Genomic DNA, 12130 nt, shown 5'->3' with positions numbered 1-12130 from the left:
TTTCACGACGAATTAATCTGGCATTTACAAGATAAATTTTTCACCGGACACTTATAGTCAATAGTCCATCGGTAAAATGTACCGACAACGTTAACCGCCGATAAATTTTGACCAAAATCTAGATTCCCAATGTTTACCGATATAAAATTTCATCAAAAAGCTCCATATCTTTGTTGTTACGTTGACACATTTTATTTAGTTCACTCTATTAATTAATGACATGATGGACTAGTACGTCACGTTAAATTAGTAACAAACCAATGATGCCAAATTTTGTTCTTCAATCAAGCTACAATATATGAAATCATAACCAAAAACATGAAATATGTACTGCTTATACAATTAATTAGAAATCAAATTTGCGACGAAAAACGTTGAGAATGAGACACGTGCTGTGAGCGCCTGATGATCTTGGACCTATAAATGATCTCGCAATAGGGCCGTCGGTAAAACCTTACAAACGGCGCAAACGATTCGCTGCTTCGCTCCGCCCGGCCTCGCCTCAAAAATAGTGACGACAGCATCGGCGTGGATGCGAAGGAGAGAGAGCCGGGAGAGATAGCGGGCGTTGATGCGAAAGAGAGAGACCTAGCATTGAGGTGAGAGATCCTCCGCCCGGCCGATGATTTTGGCTCTGACGACAGCGAAAGATACCACGGTTTCTGCAAATCCAAATGATGGGAGACGGTGAAGGAGAATCTTGACGACGACGACGACCCTAGTCTTCTCGAGGGTGGTGGCTAGGGATGTCAATGTAGCCCGTAACCCGTGGGCTGGCCCGAATAGCCCACCAAATTTATAGGGTTAGGGTTGGAAATTTCTAGCCCGATAAAATCAAAACCCGATTAGCCCGCACCCGATTAACCCGCAACCCATTAGGGCCAGACCCGAAAACCCGATGGGCTGGCCCGAAAACCCGATAAAGTTTCTATTATTCTATTTTTTTTACTCCTAATTCGACATTTTATTGATTAATTTTAACTAAAAAAGAACTTTCAATTTTATATTATATATACAAATTATATATTGAATTTTTATTAATATAATATTTGATAAATAAATTAAAAACTTCAAATTCACAAGAAAAATATTTAAATTTCTAAAACATGCATTAAAATTCTACGAAATATCTGAAATATTAGTATTTGATCATGTTTATGATTGAGTTTAAGCATATATCTCAAATATATCATAATTAAATGTTTTACATTGCATGAATATTAGTAATTTTAATAATTATTTATTGGGTTGATCGCATGTTAATATTATCGGTAGCAACCCGATTAACCCACTGGGCTAGCCCGAAACCCGAGCTTTTAGGGTTAGGGCTGAGCTTTTATAACCCGAAAGAAATCACAACCCGATTAGCCCGCACCCGATTGACCCGCAACCCGAGTAGGGTTGGCCCGAAACCCGACGGGCCGGCCCGATTGACATCCCTAGTGGTGGCGATGCGTCGAATCCGAGTGATTCTTCCCACTTCGCCGTTGATACCGTGATTGTGATTCCCGAAAGCTCCACGAATGCCCTAACTCCCTACAAAACCCGCGTGTTAAGGTAAATATTCGTTTTTGTACCATGGTTTTAGCATTTTATGTGGAAATGTCGCAATATCAGGTGAATGCAAAAATAACTAATAAGTATTTCAATTATGATTTAAAATATTTCCCGCCAAAATATTTTCGGACCAAATTACCCCTGGAGCGTGAAGGGGAGTAGTTGAAATACTCCAAAAGCAATCACCTTAAAATTATAAAACATTTTCGTTAAAACGCTATCGTTTTTAGCAATTTATGGCAAAATGTGTAATCACGAAAATATTAATGTTTCAATCAAGCAAGGCTAACAAATATCTTGTCTAGAAGTTTTCGGACCAAATTGCCCCTAGAGCTGGAAGGAGGCGTTGAAATACTATAGAAACAATTTTGAAAAAAAAATTGACCGTATTTTTTCAACCACTCTAAAAGTAAATATATTTTCATTGAAACACTAATATTACTTGTCGAATATATGAAAAAGAACATGATTTGAAGGTGTACCTTCCAGAAATAAGAGAAGAGAGATGGCGGATCAATCACAAAAGCCTTGTGAAGCCTTCTTGGGTAATAATCGCCTATGATTTTCAGGCTTCCAACCAACATGTTCATAAACCCACTTGCTGATCTGAAAAGGCCTGTATGAAACAGCATTATTCATCAATAAATTTTTATGATTACTTTTTTAATATAAAATACGGATTTTTTTTTAATCTTTTGTAATATTATGGAGTAATAAAAATGATTATTTAGGAATTTAAGTTGTTAAGTTATTACTATGAAAAAGGTCAACAGAAAATTCAACTTCGCTGTTGTGTCAGGTCGGAAAAAGGGGAATTATGGACACTTTTGCTTTAAATAATTTTAGCCATGAAAATGACCTAATATACCCCTGCGGTAGTAATGTTTTTACTGATTTAGTCATGAAAATGACCTAATTATGGACAAACTTGATCGCGACACATCAAGGGCATTCCGGGCAATTTCTGTTGGATGTTCATTTTTCAGGCACCTTTTGCGGTAGTAATGTTTTTACTGATTTAGTTAGTTTAATACATTAGTGATTTATTGCAAAGGCGTGGCTTTGGGAAGATTAAAGAGGGCATAATAAGATAATACTAAAAATTTCGAACATTTAGTGTTTAACCAATCGTAATTGTAGAAATAATAACCACTCTAGCATAAAGACATTTTTGGAGGCATGTTTGACTTTTAATAATTTATAGTGATTTCCAGCTCGGAAAATTCTATAATACTACACGAGAAATTCATGTGGTCTATAATTTTTTAATATTCGTACAGATACGAAAGACCCACAATAGATATAAACATGTAGGATCCTACGATGAACTATTTATTACTTTTTGTAGCATCGTAAAATATCTAGCACGACCAGTGACATATGTAGTGTAGGCGTATATATGCATATTCATAATATTAAGTGTGTATATATAGTAATTCATAAATTTTATAGGTGTATTTCTGAAAATAATATTCATGCACGAGCTAACAAATTAAAGCAGTATGGGCTAAAATCGATGCAAGACTAAATTTTTCAAAGTAAAGGCTCATATACTTTTGCAATATTAAAAGTACTAAAATTTAAAATTTAGTGACTATATAAATATTACTATAACTTACTTGCATCAAAGAGGATGACAAATTGCTCAACATCTTTTGCCATGGTTTGAATTGCCACTTCCAGTGTAAACACTAGCAACCGATTAAATCTATAGAGAAATAAACATAAAATTCAAGTACATTTAAAAAAAGGAGAATATAATCCAGATATAGATAAATATACGTACAGTTTCTGTGAGTGGAATTTCTGGTAATCTTGCCTTATTCGGAAAATCTGCAAATAGGTTATAATAAGATTTAAAATTTCTTTTTTCTTGAAGAAATTAAAACTAAAAATAATTAAATTTTTCTAAATAAACATATACCATGACAGGTTTTAGTTCATGGTCATGACCAGCAACATAGGCCATTCCTTCAGCAAGCTCATGGGAGAATTCATCAGCCACCAAATGATCTTCAAATAATTCAAAAGTCAACATAATAGTTATATACTGTTTCATACTATTTGTCTTTACTTACCTAAATATTTCATCAGTTTCAAATTTTCACAAAAAGAAAAGGAATATTCCCAGCTGAAAACAAGAAAATTGTGTTGCATGAAATAAAGGGGAAAATATAAAAAGTTTAAAATTATTAAATACTATGTGTAGAAAGGAAAAGGGAGAATTTACCAGTGGCAAAGGAATCTCTCCAAGAAAGGCAATTTCTGAGATGTTTTGCTGCTTTCTTCACACTTTGGCCTTTGGCTTTGAGAAACCTCTCCACGCATGCAGTGTTGCAGAATTTCTCCTGCAAAAGAGAGACAGAGAGATGATGATGATGATGATGATGATGATGAAGAGAAGGAAATTAATAAGTGATACTGTATTATATACATACATACACACACACACACATATATATATATATACCTGTTCGAGAGAAAGTGGAGATTGTTTGTTGAGGAGTTGAAGAACACTTTGAACAGCTGTGTGATTATCTTCTCTGCCAAATCCCATTTTGTTGAAAGAGAATAGAAGAAGTCAGTGTGTGTGTGGAGAGGGAGAGAGAGAGAGAGATTGGGATTTGTGGGAAAAGAGGGGGGTTTTATAGGAGTGAGTAAATGAGAGCTCAGGAATTAGGATGTTCAGCAAAACCGTTAAACAGTCTCAATGGCTACATTAAATTATGTAATTAACACTCCTATTTCATAACCTGCATTAATGGTTTCTAAAGAGAAACATACTTTTTATATCTCAATCTTTCCGTTTTCAGAAAATAAAGTGAATTGCAATAAGGATAAAAAAAATGGAGTGATAATATGACTGGGTTATTTTTGTGAAACTGGAAAAATATTGGTAAAGATTGCTTTGAATATATATGTTGAATTGGGGAATTTAAAAAATTAATACTAGTATAATTTGAATAACTAAAGATAATTACAGTAAGGCAATATTTTCGTAATAAACGAATTATATATGTATTTTAATAAGGATTTATGGCTAAGCTTGTATAACTTCAGTATTTGTTGCATACGGTTAAAGAAAATTATTGCAACCATATATAGGAAACAAATTGAAATTCAAATTGTTAATGGGTCTATGTTAGTGGGAGGCATCGAGATTATTGGTGCAGTCCATTTAATGATGTTTCACACTCATGAGTGGATATGTACAAGTAATAAAACATTAATTATGCTCTTTTTTTTTCTCAGAGAAAAATTTGTTGCTCATAGAGTGGATATTGAAAAGAAAAAATTATCAATAGTATAATTCCAAAGCAGAAAAAAGGTTATTATTACATTCCCCTATATATTAGTCACGGAATTAAAATTTAGTAGAAGTAACATACTTGGTGGAAGCAAGAATCAATAATTTCGCAATTTAGATTATGAATTTAAAGTTTTATTATTATTATTATTATGAATTTAAAGTTGACCATGTAAAGCCACAATTAATAAGGTCATCGCTAGCGTTAGAAAGCATGTAGTTCAACGGTTGTCACTAGCAATAGATGCCAGATGAAGTGTCGTATACGGTAGAATTAGCGATAGTTCCAAAGATTGAATTTAATGTAGTTTTCTAACCCTAATGAGGCAATGGTGGGCTCAGTCGACCCAGCCCACTAGATCCACCATTGGTCACAAGTCAAATAGTGTGTTCGTTTATATTCTTGCGTAATTATCCTATGTCACACGTACATAGTGATAGTTTCAATGTGTAAATATGTAAAAATAATGTACTGAATGAAAGACATAAATTGTGACGGGAAAGTTGGGAGAATAGGAAAAAGAGAGAATTTGCTAAGAAATGGTAAAACTAAGGAGTTTTGACCTGCACACTATTTGTGCTTTATTAAGATATGTATACTGTGTTTTTGTACACTTGTTCTTTGTTGTTATGCATAAATAATGCATGAAATTGCGCTGCTTTTCTGCGTCAGTTCTATTGGTGTCTCTTTTTCCCTCTCAAAGCTATTTTCTACTTATACTAATAAATATAGAAACGCGACATACATAAAATAGTAGTAATGCATAATTTGATTTGATTTGATTTGAGCCAAACAAGCAGCTTAATGATTACGTAATTTTGGACTTAATTTTATTTTTATTTACATTTGATTATTTGTTTTTTATTAAAATTTTAAATCACTCCCATGTTAATATATACCATAGTTTGCATATATGACGAACGGCCGAAATGAGAAATAAAAGGAAGTTCAGTGGCTAAGATAAGAATGGCGTTACGTCGAGATGCCCAAGGTTTTACGAACCATTTGCGAACCAGAACCGGTGGTTTTGAACTAGAATCAAAACCTCTGGTTCGGGGCCCAAAACGAGAACCGGCTAATCCCTTGTCGGGCTAGTTATAGTTCCACCATTTCAGGAACCGGTACTGGTACCGGCAGTTTTTGAACTGTGTGCATCTCTAGAGTCTGACAAGTTTTGAAAAAAGACATTTGGGAAGAGAAAATATATTTTGTTTAAGGACTAAAATAAAAATAAGTGCTAAACTAAATCTCATTTCCATAAACATGAGATTAGTCATTCCTCCCAATACATCACGTTAATCTCAAGTTATAGGGATGTATTCATTTCCTTTTTGCATCTTTTGTTCTTTGTTCTTTTTAATCTCAGCCCCACGATTTTGTCATCCGACGGTTAGATTGGTGCCACATGTCATTTAATAATGCAATTTTTCAGTTGAATAATGCACACCGACTAATAATGCACCATTATAGTGTAATAATGCAGATTTTCAGTTGAATAATGCACACCGACTAATAATGCACCATTATAGTGTAATAATGCAGATCATCTGGACCATTGATGAATGAGATCAAACGGCCCATATTAAGAAGAATAAAGGATCTAAGGGATGAATAGGAGAATAACGCTCTCCATATATATATATATATATATATAGGGAGATGATCAAACCAATTATGTGTTTAAATCCAGAAATGCGGCTCAAATCTTGGCCCTAGGAATAGATGGTCTAATAGTCAATAATTAACCAAAAATACGGAATATCATAATTAAGTAGTTTTATATCATATTATAAGATTTGAGTTTAATGTCATGTTAAGATCATTTTAGGTCATGCTTTGTTAGTATGACCTAAACATAAACTAACAATGACCTAAACATGCCCTACTCGTGATATTGTTCTGTGTTTCTGTATTTAAATCTAGTTGTGCATAGATTAAAACTAGGGCTGGCAATTTTTGACACGACACGATAACACGACACGAACCGGCACGAAAATAATGGGTTTGGGTCAGAGCTTATTGGGTTCGTGTCCTTATCGGGTCGACCCGTTAATGACACGAAAATTTCGTGTCGTGTTCGTGTCGTGTTCGTGTCAGGTTCGTGTTATCCGTTAACAATACGTGTCTGTGTCGTGTTCGTGTCGTGTTCGTGTTATCCGTTAACAAATAATATTTTAATATTATTAATTCTTATTATTTTCATTTTTAATAGGTTTAACCGTTATCAGGTCGTGTTGTTATCGAGTCGTTATCGTGTCATCTCGTGTACGTGTTATTATCGTGTCGTGTTGACCAGAATTGGTTCGTGTCGTTAATGGGTTCGTGTCGTGTTCGTGTCTGAGGGTTTCGTGTCGTGTTCGTGTTCGTGTTTGAGGTTTTCTTAACGGGTCGTGTTCGTGTTTGTTGTTATCGTGTTCGTGTCGTTATCGTGTCGACACGATAACGACCCGACACGCATGATTTGCCACCCCTAATTAAAACCTTATATATATCTTGTACAAGGCTCCATACCACTGGAGTCTTGTGCACCGGCTATGCCAACACCAAAATGAGATCACTCCACATGCACATATATACAAACATACAAGAAGACAGCAAGAAACACAACAGCTACACTCTGCAAATATAGCTTTTTGTCAAATTTTGGTTTCATGATCTATTTTCTCTATTGAAGTCAAGAGCTTCTAATCCACCAAGATTATCTAGGAGGGTGAATCGGAAGCCATTGGCATTGCTATCTTGATTCTGTCTTGTGCAAGAAAGGTTCTTCAAAATATTCACAAGCTAGAATCTCGACTGGTGATAGCTACTAATGGACTATAAAACTACGTCATTTCAATGTTTCATCACCAGGAGTTTTAAATGTTCGCATAGATTTTACTGAGAAAATAACTAGTGCCTTATTCCAGACAAAAAAAAGGAGACCAAACTGATTTGTCAAGACATAATAAACTTCTGAGGCAGAAACGAGCACTGAAATATTTATTCATGTCAATGAAAGTAGATATTTTGCAGTACATGGCTAATCAGATTTGTCCCAATAGCAGAACCAATGAGAATGAGACTGTGATTAACTATTACAGGTACTGTATAAAGGATGCGCTAGGCTGATAGGGAACAGTGATATGGTGATACCTCTAAACGGAGATTTCGTGATCGAAATGATGCTCAACTCTATGATAAGTGAACCATTTAGATCCTTCCAGATATCCTGAGACATGATTAGGAACCTTTAAGTAAACTGAATAGATTTGTTCAAGATTTGTTAATGTATGCAAGAAAAACTGTTGGGGTGGAAGTACTAGAATTGATAACATGAAACCACAAGTAAAATGCATCATGATTAAAAACTTTCAGATCTTTATAAAAATTTAAAAAATGCGAACCCTTACACTGCTATAGTGCCGAAACACCTGGCAACCACTGCTTATAAAAATCTCGGCTATCCATATCCGCAGGAGTTAAGGCTCCTAGAGGACTGACAGTTATCTGCAATAAACAAATGTCAAATTACACCAAACCAGTATTATTCTAACTATTTAGTAAGAGCAAAAGGGACATACATATCCTTCTTTAAGGCAACTGTGGTCAGTATCACTATTGTCAACTTGTGATCCTTTCACCTGAAAAGGGATGCAAAGATAATTACCATTACTTGCATGTTCCACGATAGAAGGTGGACTGTAAACATGCCTGATAATAGAAGGAATTAATGTATATAGAATGTACATAACCCAATGCAACTTCAAATTGTTCGAGATTTAATTCCATTGTGCACATAAGCAGGTCCTTAAAGCAGACTCAAATGTTAAGAAATACTAAATACCTTGCTAGGTAGAATATATTAATCTGATAATACTAAACTTTATCATAAGATTCATAATACATACTATTAGAAACTTCAGAAAATATTGAAATCTTTATCAAGTAGTTGTATCGTCTAGATAGATGTCAAAAGAAAACTCAAACATAGCAAATTACTTGAGAAAATATGGCCATGCCACTGATCTTAATGAAAAGTTCGTGCAAAAGGCCATTCAGAAATACTAGAGTAATTATAAGAGAACGAGACATACTTCTCTTTTGAATGCAAGGGCCTGCTTTAAATTCGGGGACTCTGATTCAGAACCCGATGATGAATTTGTCTCCATGGTCATAGTTGACAGCATTTTCCCTCCTTCAGATTCAGAAGTAACTTGTCTCCACCCCATTTTCACCATAGTCTTGCCCTGATTCGTTAGTCGATAACCCTGTTCAGGATCAGCAAACAAACATTTGATATACTTCTAATTTTCACTAAAACAAGACAGATAGGACCAGGGAGAATGATCACATATTTGTTCCACCGTTCGTTAGAAAACAATAAAATTAAAGGGTATGGCCATAACAGTTGCTCAGAAACCCAAGTTGGTCAGTATTATATGTATATATATAGAACAACCACAAACATAATGACGTTAACACCTTCTCAAAGAAGTTAAAGTGACTTGCCAAAGCCTGCCCCAAAAATACCTTATGATTCACAACATCAGTTGGCACATCTACATTCAGAAAACAGTTTTGAGGGTATGTTTTCTTCTTGATTTCAGCCAACAGACCACAAATTATGGGCAAGCACACCTCTGCTGCAAGTTTAAAATCATTGACAGTACTTTTCCCTCCAACCCTGCAAATCTTGAACTAGTGTAAGTATCATTCTGAATCTCTATTATTAAGATCAAGAAGCAGTATAGATTACAAAACTCAATAGAGATCCTTAGGAAATACTATAGACCAGGTCTTTTAATTAACATATTCTATTCATACCAATCATATGATATAGAGATAGAAGGTACTCCATTAAAAAACGCTTCTCGAGCTCCTGCTACAGTCCCAGAATATGTTCTGCATTCATCAAGATACAAGTGTCATTGAATTTAGTTTACCATGTAAACATATTATAATCACTTTGCCACAAGATCAAACTTTAAGTATAATAAACTCAGAAAGGCTGACATCTTTGTAATGGTTGATCTCCTACCTTGTTTGAAAGAATTACAATATCACTTGCATAAAGGAATCAAGGACAAGAATAAGGACAAGTACCAGTTAATTCACATTAATGCATTTCATTTAGAAATAGATAAAATTACCGTGGTTCATTAGGTGCACTCTACTGAAGCTCAACATAGAAAAGTACATGGAATGAAGTTAGGAGCAAGCAATTTGACATCCACAACAACTTATCTAAAAGGATCGAGAAGTCAGATACAGAATTGTTACTAACATGTGATAGCCACAATTGCTACCCATATTGATCCCACTGATTACCTGCAGAAAAGAAGAAAAAGAATTGGAACTTGAAATTACATCTGCAAATCTTCTTACTGGAACATGCACACACAAAGAACTGTAGAGAAGCCATTTTGTTCATATCAATTTTGAGCCACAATTCTACATGACATGTGTTTTTCATATCAATTTTGAGCCGCAATTCTACATGCGCTTGGCCAGTTTGTACATATCAATTGTTGTACTTATTAAGTGATACACATATAGAGATATATAGATATATTTGTTAATGAATATAGTAGTATTGTATATGAGTATATGTATTTAGACTGTGAGTTTTCAAGTTAAAGTGGTGTAATGAAGTACACAGCACATGTTGCAAAGCATAAAATTCTCCCTGCAATGTGAGAAGTGCAATTTATACATAAGCTAGGTCATTTAGCAGGAGGGAACCTGAATGGGTATTTTATACTATAAGAGAACATGGTGCAACCAAAGCAAGAAACACTAATCTGTGAATGTCATTTCAAATACTGGGAAAGTAAGTACCAGATCAGGTACTGAGGGGAACAGAGCTTTGGAAACTCCTAATGATGTACAGTCAGCAGGAGTACCTGCAAGACATGGAATTAAGTGAAAAGTGAACAAAATAGGAGTATAAGTGTTTTATTCATCCTTCCCACCCTCAAAGAAGAAAAATATAAATAAAACAAAACTTCACAAAGATATTTCACTCTTTTTCTATTTAATAGATATAGTTTCAAAGAACATTGCAACTTGCCAGAAACTGCAAAAGCAACTGTTCCGTCAATTTCCACTGGCCTGGCAATGAGAGCTTTTTGCCATGTGATGCTATGACTAACTGCAGACTTTTCCCTGAGAAGTATCAACGCATGAATTATCAGATGAGATTTATTTTCTGTACACAAAATTGGATGCAAAGTAGTACAAAGTCATAATCCTAAATTTTATATTCCTCAGCAAATTCAATCATAGTACTATAAAAATAGAAAGACTACAATAAAATTCATGATCACAACCAAAAATAGCAGAAACAGAGGCAAAAAAACATGTTTCAAGTAAGCTGCATTTTATTTAACTAGACAGCAAACAACCATGTGCACAATTGAAGTGTGTGCTAATGTCCAAAAACACACCTCTCTACAAAGATCTCTTCACGAATGGAACATGTAAAATCAAACACAATTTATGATTAGCATGTTCTAATTACTTATCTAAGCAAGCATATCGTATTTCTAGTTCGAGAACAATCTAGCTTATTAGTATTTCGATTTCTCACTGTCTACAGGTGCGTATCGCAAATAATCCTTTAGTCAGTTCGAACAATAATCCAAGATAAAGGAAATCAAAATATTGTGCATCACATACTGAATGAATGAAGAGATAATTCTACTAAATTTCAGCCTAGTTTGGCGCAATTCCTCTCTCTCTCTCTCTCTCTCCCCGCTGATAACAGATAATTACACGCGGAGAAAACAAAGTGAAACATATCTATGCTGAAAAACATACGAATCAGGAGCGCAAACATAGACGTTAAATCGGTTGGAGGAGACGAGAACATGAAGGAGAGCTCGAATTCCTGGGGCATCGATTCCGTCGTCGTTCGTGACCATCACCGCCGGACGATCGCCCTCGCCGTTGCTCATTTTGGTTATTGATTTTACAGTTCACTACTGACTCTCTTTTTCCTTTTCCTTTTTGCCGGTAAAAGCATAATAACTGGATGAGAGCAATGATATATGGAATAATGGAAAAATAAAATTTTTGTACCATGGTTAAATAATGGAGCCAGCAAAAGCATATGGTACTTATTTGGCGAATGGCGACCTAACTATAAAGAAAAATAAATTTAGTTCACTTCTAGGTTCTGCTCATACGACTAAAATAATCTCACAACTCAGTTATAGATTATATTTTCATATTATTTTATCTTGGAAATCAAACATCACCATAGAATAGCATATTTTCCGTGT

General features: G+C 34.8%; 2 protein-coding genes across 3 annotated transcripts; both read right to left on the bottom strand.

The window, feature by feature from the left end:
• Nucleotides 1-271: 271 nt before the first annotated feature.
• LOC121807324 (phosphatidylinositol transfer protein 3-like) lies at nt 272-4157 on the bottom strand. The gene is made up of 8 exons (XM_042207545.1): nt 4028-4157; nt 3788-3905; nt 3482-3570; nt 3344-3390; nt 3177-3265; nt 2040-2173; nt 1446-1536; nt 272-736 (listed from the first exon to the last, which is right to left on the bottom strand). Exons 1-8 carry the CDS (start codon nt 4112-4114, stop codon nt 354-356), a joined length of 1038 nt encoding a protein of 345 aa, XP_042063479.1. The 5' UTR covers nt 4115-4157; the 3' UTR covers nt 272-353.
• A 3661-nt stretch (nt 4158-7818) lies between these two features.
• Nucleotides 7819-11908, bottom strand: LOC121809763 (5'-nucleotidase SurE-like). Of its 2 annotated transcripts, none has more exons than XM_042210553.1 (10): nt 11667-11908; nt 10918-11012; nt 10686-10750; nt 10132-10175; nt 9672-9749; nt 9378-9531; nt 8942-9115; nt 8429-8488; nt 8279-8354; nt 7819-8076 (listed from the first exon to the last, which is right to left on the bottom strand). In XM_042210553.1, the coding sequence occupies exons 1-10, from the start codon at nt 11801-11803 to the stop codon at nt 8003-8005; spliced, it is 957 nt and encodes a 318-aa protein (XP_042066487.1). In that variant the 5' UTR covers nt 11804-11908; the 3' UTR covers nt 7819-8002. The 2 variants fall into 2 exon arrangements, with proteins under 2 accessions (XP_042066487.1, XP_042066488.1); XM_042210554.1 differs by having other exon boundaries at nt 8258-8354; nt 11667-11907.
• Between the last annotated feature and the right edge of the window lie 222 nt (nt 11909-12130).

Source organism: Salvia splendens, chromosome 6, assembly GCF_004379255.2.
Source record: "Salvia splendens isolate huo1 chromosome 6, SspV2, whole genome shotgun sequence".
Classification (NCBI taxonomy): domain Eukaryota; kingdom Viridiplantae; phylum Streptophyta; class Magnoliopsida; order Lamiales; family Lamiaceae; genus Salvia; species Salvia splendens.
Note: the sequence above shows the minus strand (reverse complement) of the source record. Positions and strands in the feature narration are given on the sequence as shown.

What these genes read in the sequence shown, in the direction of transcription:
- LOC121807324 (XM_042207545.1), bottom strand. Translation starts at nt 4,114, where the DNA reads ATGGGATTTGGCAGAGAAGATAATCACACAGCTGTTCAAAGTGTTCTT. An exon ending in TCTTCTCTTATTTCTGGAAG is followed by an intron (nt 1,537 to 2,039) that starts GTACACCTTCAA and finishes CGGGTTTTGTAG; the next exon opens with GGAGTTAGGGCATTCGTGGA. An exon ending in CGGATTCGACGCATCGCCAC is followed by an intron (nt 737 to 1,445) that starts CACTAGGGATGT and finishes ATCCCTAGCCAC; the next exon opens with CACCCTCGAGAAGACTAGGG.
- LOC121809763 (XM_042210553.1), bottom strand. Translation starts at nt 11,803, where the DNA reads ATGAGCAACGGCGAGGGCGATCGTCCGGCGGTGATGGTCACGAACGAC. An exon ending in TATGTTTGCGCTCCTGATTC is followed by an intron (nt 11,013 to 11,666) that starts GTATGTTTTTCA and finishes GATACTTCTCAG; the next exon opens with GGAAAAGTCTGCAGTTAGTC. An exon ending in CCCTTGCATTCAAAAGAGAA is followed by an intron (nt 8,489 to 8,941) that starts GTATGTCTCGTT and finishes ATCCCTTTTCAG; the next exon opens with GTGAAAGGATCACAAGTTGA.